Source organism: Panonychus citri, unplaced genomic scaffold, assembly GCF_014898815.1.
Source record: "Panonychus citri isolate SS breed McGregor unplaced genomic scaffold, ASM1489881v1 Contig00134, whole genome shotgun sequence".
NCBI lineage: Eukaryota > Metazoa > Arthropoda > Arachnida > Trombidiformes > Tetranychidae > Panonychus > Panonychus citri.
Genome location: NW_026515539.1, coordinates 4,046,130 through 4,049,597, shown reverse-complemented (window position 1 = coordinate 4,049,597; position 3,468 = coordinate 4,046,130). Strand labels below are relative to the sequence as shown.

General features: G+C 31.4%; 1 protein-coding gene across 1 annotated transcript; it reads left to right on the top strand.

The window, feature by feature from the left end:
* Positions 1-11: 11 nt before the first annotated feature.
* Positions 12-3,152, top strand: LOC128391405 (uncharacterized; the record flags this gene model as incomplete). The annotated part of the gene is given in 8 exon segments (XM_053351291.1): positions 12-67; positions 69-128; positions 201-540; positions 607-688; positions 888-1,107; positions 1,169-1,311; positions 1,381-1,550; positions 1,627-3,152. Coding segments are annotated over 8 exon segments (1,446 nt in total), but the record flags the coding sequence as incomplete, so codon positions are not given.
* Positions 3,153-3,468: the final 316 nt, after the last annotated feature.

The following is a 3,468-nucleotide window of genomic DNA, read 5'->3' as shown; positions in this document are numbered from 1 at the left end:
TCACTACTATTGTGCTACTTTCATCGATTGGCGTTGATTGGATTTACTTTGGATCAGGATTATCCTTTGGTGACTCTCCTTTGTTCACCTTATTTGTCCATCAATTTATATTATCTAATTTACTACAGGTAAGATTGAGATTTTTTTTAAAATTTCTTTTGTGATTTAATTGGGATTATCTTTGTTTTCCATACGTACAGATTCAATGAGTATCGATTGATTAACCGTTTCAATGGATTGTGTTACTATCTTGGGGAAAATCATTTTCTACTCAAGAAATTGTTAACCTTGGGTCAAGAATTGCAGATAATTGAGAAAAATTGCTCTCTAAATGATTTAAATTCATCGAAAATTGTCCAATCAACTTTCTCAATCACTGTGAGACTATTTAATCTACTTAGAGAAGAAACTAAATTAGCTCTTAGTTTACCTGCAACTATCGAAGATTTAAATGGAGAGGACAATTATGTCTCATGTTTACCGAATCAATTATTTGAAGACCTAATTCATGAAGAAAATCCAACATCATATCAACTCAAGGTGAGAATCGAATATCATTATTATTATTCTAAATCAAATTCTAAACCTACAATTCTCTTCCTCTAGAGTTTAATGCAATTGGTGAGGATTCAACAGTCAGAATATCTCAGGAGGATTCTGTGTGCTCATATTTCAGGAACTCTCAAAGGTGAATACTTGATTCATTCCTTTGTGATGACGATTCGAATTCACTTTTACATGAAAGTATCACATTCACCGAATATGTGTATTATTGTACTTTCGTTGATCACCATAAACTTCACACCCACACTGTGTTGGTGTGGGTTGACCATTCGTCCAAGTTGATATTATATATTTTCTATCTTATGAATTTGATTCTTTTTCAGAAAAGTGCCAAACTCTTACCCGTATCACGAATTCTTTACAAAGGTGTAAAGATAAAATTTTACCTGAATTTTCAAGATTAAAATCCTTATATGCTTACCATCAATCGTCATGTTACAAACAAAGCGAAGCTCAAACTCCAGTGCCTTTAAACGCTGCAACTTTCGATATCAATTACTCTTTAAGATCAATTCGTCTTCATCTTCAGGCTGCACTTTTATTGTAAGTGGAAGGAACAAAATTTATTCAAAAGATTGATTCTAATTACAATTTCCTTTTTCAGACTAAACAAGATCGAAAGTTTATCCACCCAAGATGTGAATCTCAAGCATTACTGTATCATGGATGATGTTTCCAGGATAGAGAAAGAACTCAATCTGGGAACGGAGAGTTTGAAAGCCTTTTCGAAAAAACTTCGAAAAAATGGTAAATTCTATTGTACTTTTCTTTCCTAGAATTTTATCTAATCTTATTATTGTTTTCTATTCTATTCAGATAATACAGAATCTTTCAAACCTCTAAAAGCTCCTGAATGTGATCCCGAAAATGAATCTCAACCTGTGATAATTGGTGAAAATTTTCAACCAACGATTGAAGATCAAGTATTTGAACTATTCATCGACGATGATGATTGTCTAAATTGTCAATATCAAGATGATATCGACGTAAGTTTAGTTCCTTACAAAATTTGATTTCTTTATGAAATTATTGATATAATATTAATTTTCTCTCCCCAATTAGGAATCTCCCATTATGGTTGACGATTTTACCACAATTTCGTCCAATTTATTTCAAGAACTTAAAACTGCTCTCATACCCAAAGCCGAAGAAACCAGGGAACGAGAAGCAAAAGCCTTAGGAATACCCAAAGAAGAAGTGCCTATGCAATTAATCAATGATTACAATTTAAAATCTAAAGAAGGACCAAAAATACCTCAATCAATGAGACAAGAAACTGAATTAGCTAATTTTTTCATTTCCAATAACAATTTAACATCAGCATTAGCTACAAGAGCTGCTCAAATTAGCAAAGATCTCAAGCTGAACAGAAGCGAGGAATGTTTCGGCGATAGTGATAACGACGATATAACCGATAACGAACTGATTTGTACCTGAATAATTTAATAGCTCACCAGGAATAAGCTATTATCCACCACTGTGATTTAGAAATTTTAATTCAATTAATGTCTTCCAATTAGACTTCTAACTTGATTGTTTATTTTTCTCTTTTAAAGTTACAAGTTTATCTCATGAAAAGTTGACATTTTATACAAAGTATTTTCTTTTAACAAGACAAACAATCATTACGATTAACATTTCATGAGATTTTCAGAGCTCACGATGAAAAAAACCCAATGGATAAAGATGAAATTGAAAACATGTAATTAGTAATACATATGAGTTTAAATGAAATGAAATTGTTGTTACTCACGTTTGATTAATCAATAGATTTTAATCAATCCCAAGTCGTTGATTTTCTTGAACAATTTGCTGTATCAGTAAATCCTCCTCGTACTTGGTTAAACCAGGACGAACACAACAATCACAACGTTGATTATTTTTACAATAGACAAGCGCTTCTGGTCTTACCGAAAGCGCTTTCATGACTCGAAAAGTATCAGTGTTACATTCAGTTCGATAACATTCATCCTGATCATCATTCTCATCATTTACTGGATAAATTTTTCCTTTCGACTCGAAAAGTAGATCATTATTATTACGATTAACCATTGGACCATTGTAACCATAGGAAGATCTCTTTGGCATAAAAGGATGAACATCATAAGGATTGAATGGAGTTTCATCAATTGCATAAGATTTAACCGGATCAACGAAATTGGAAACAATCAAAGTCACCATAAACCACAACAACAACAACAATTTAACTTCTTTTATCATGATGATGATAAAAAAACTAAATCAAAATCAGAAAAAGAAGACGAGAAAGAAAAAGTAATCAAACAACAATTCTGACAATCAAGTTAACAGAATTAAAGGAGAATCAGAATATAAAATGGTCAACCACTTATATACCTTGTCGAAAATGTTAAATACTCTGTAAACCCATATTCCACATCGGAAAATGTACATTTATCTTGCTCGAAATTTTCTATTACCTTTAATCCAACGATAAATGTACATACGGGCAACTGACAGTTTATCTCATTACCTGTTCTCTTAAATATATATAAGATATTTTGTTCTTATTCTGTAATAATAATCAATTGTTCCCTCATGGATCCAATGAAACCTTGTCATGGGAATGATTTATATTCAAGTTTAAGTTTTGTTATCCATTGTTAGGAATCACAAATGACCTTGCAAAGGAAATGATTGGTAGTTAATTTTTTCTTTCTCTAATAATATTCAATCAGAGTGAACAGTTATATTGAAACTTTTATCGATCAACTGTCATTCCAAAGGTTTCTCTTGATTATCTCATCTTAACGGTTCTTTTTTTTTATATTTTTTTCTCTGTTCCTTTGGTTTTGTCAAATATCCTCATTAAATGAAAGAGGTTTCAACCTACACTTATATTAACATTGTCTTACAACCAATTTAGATGAAAGTAATTCGATGAGA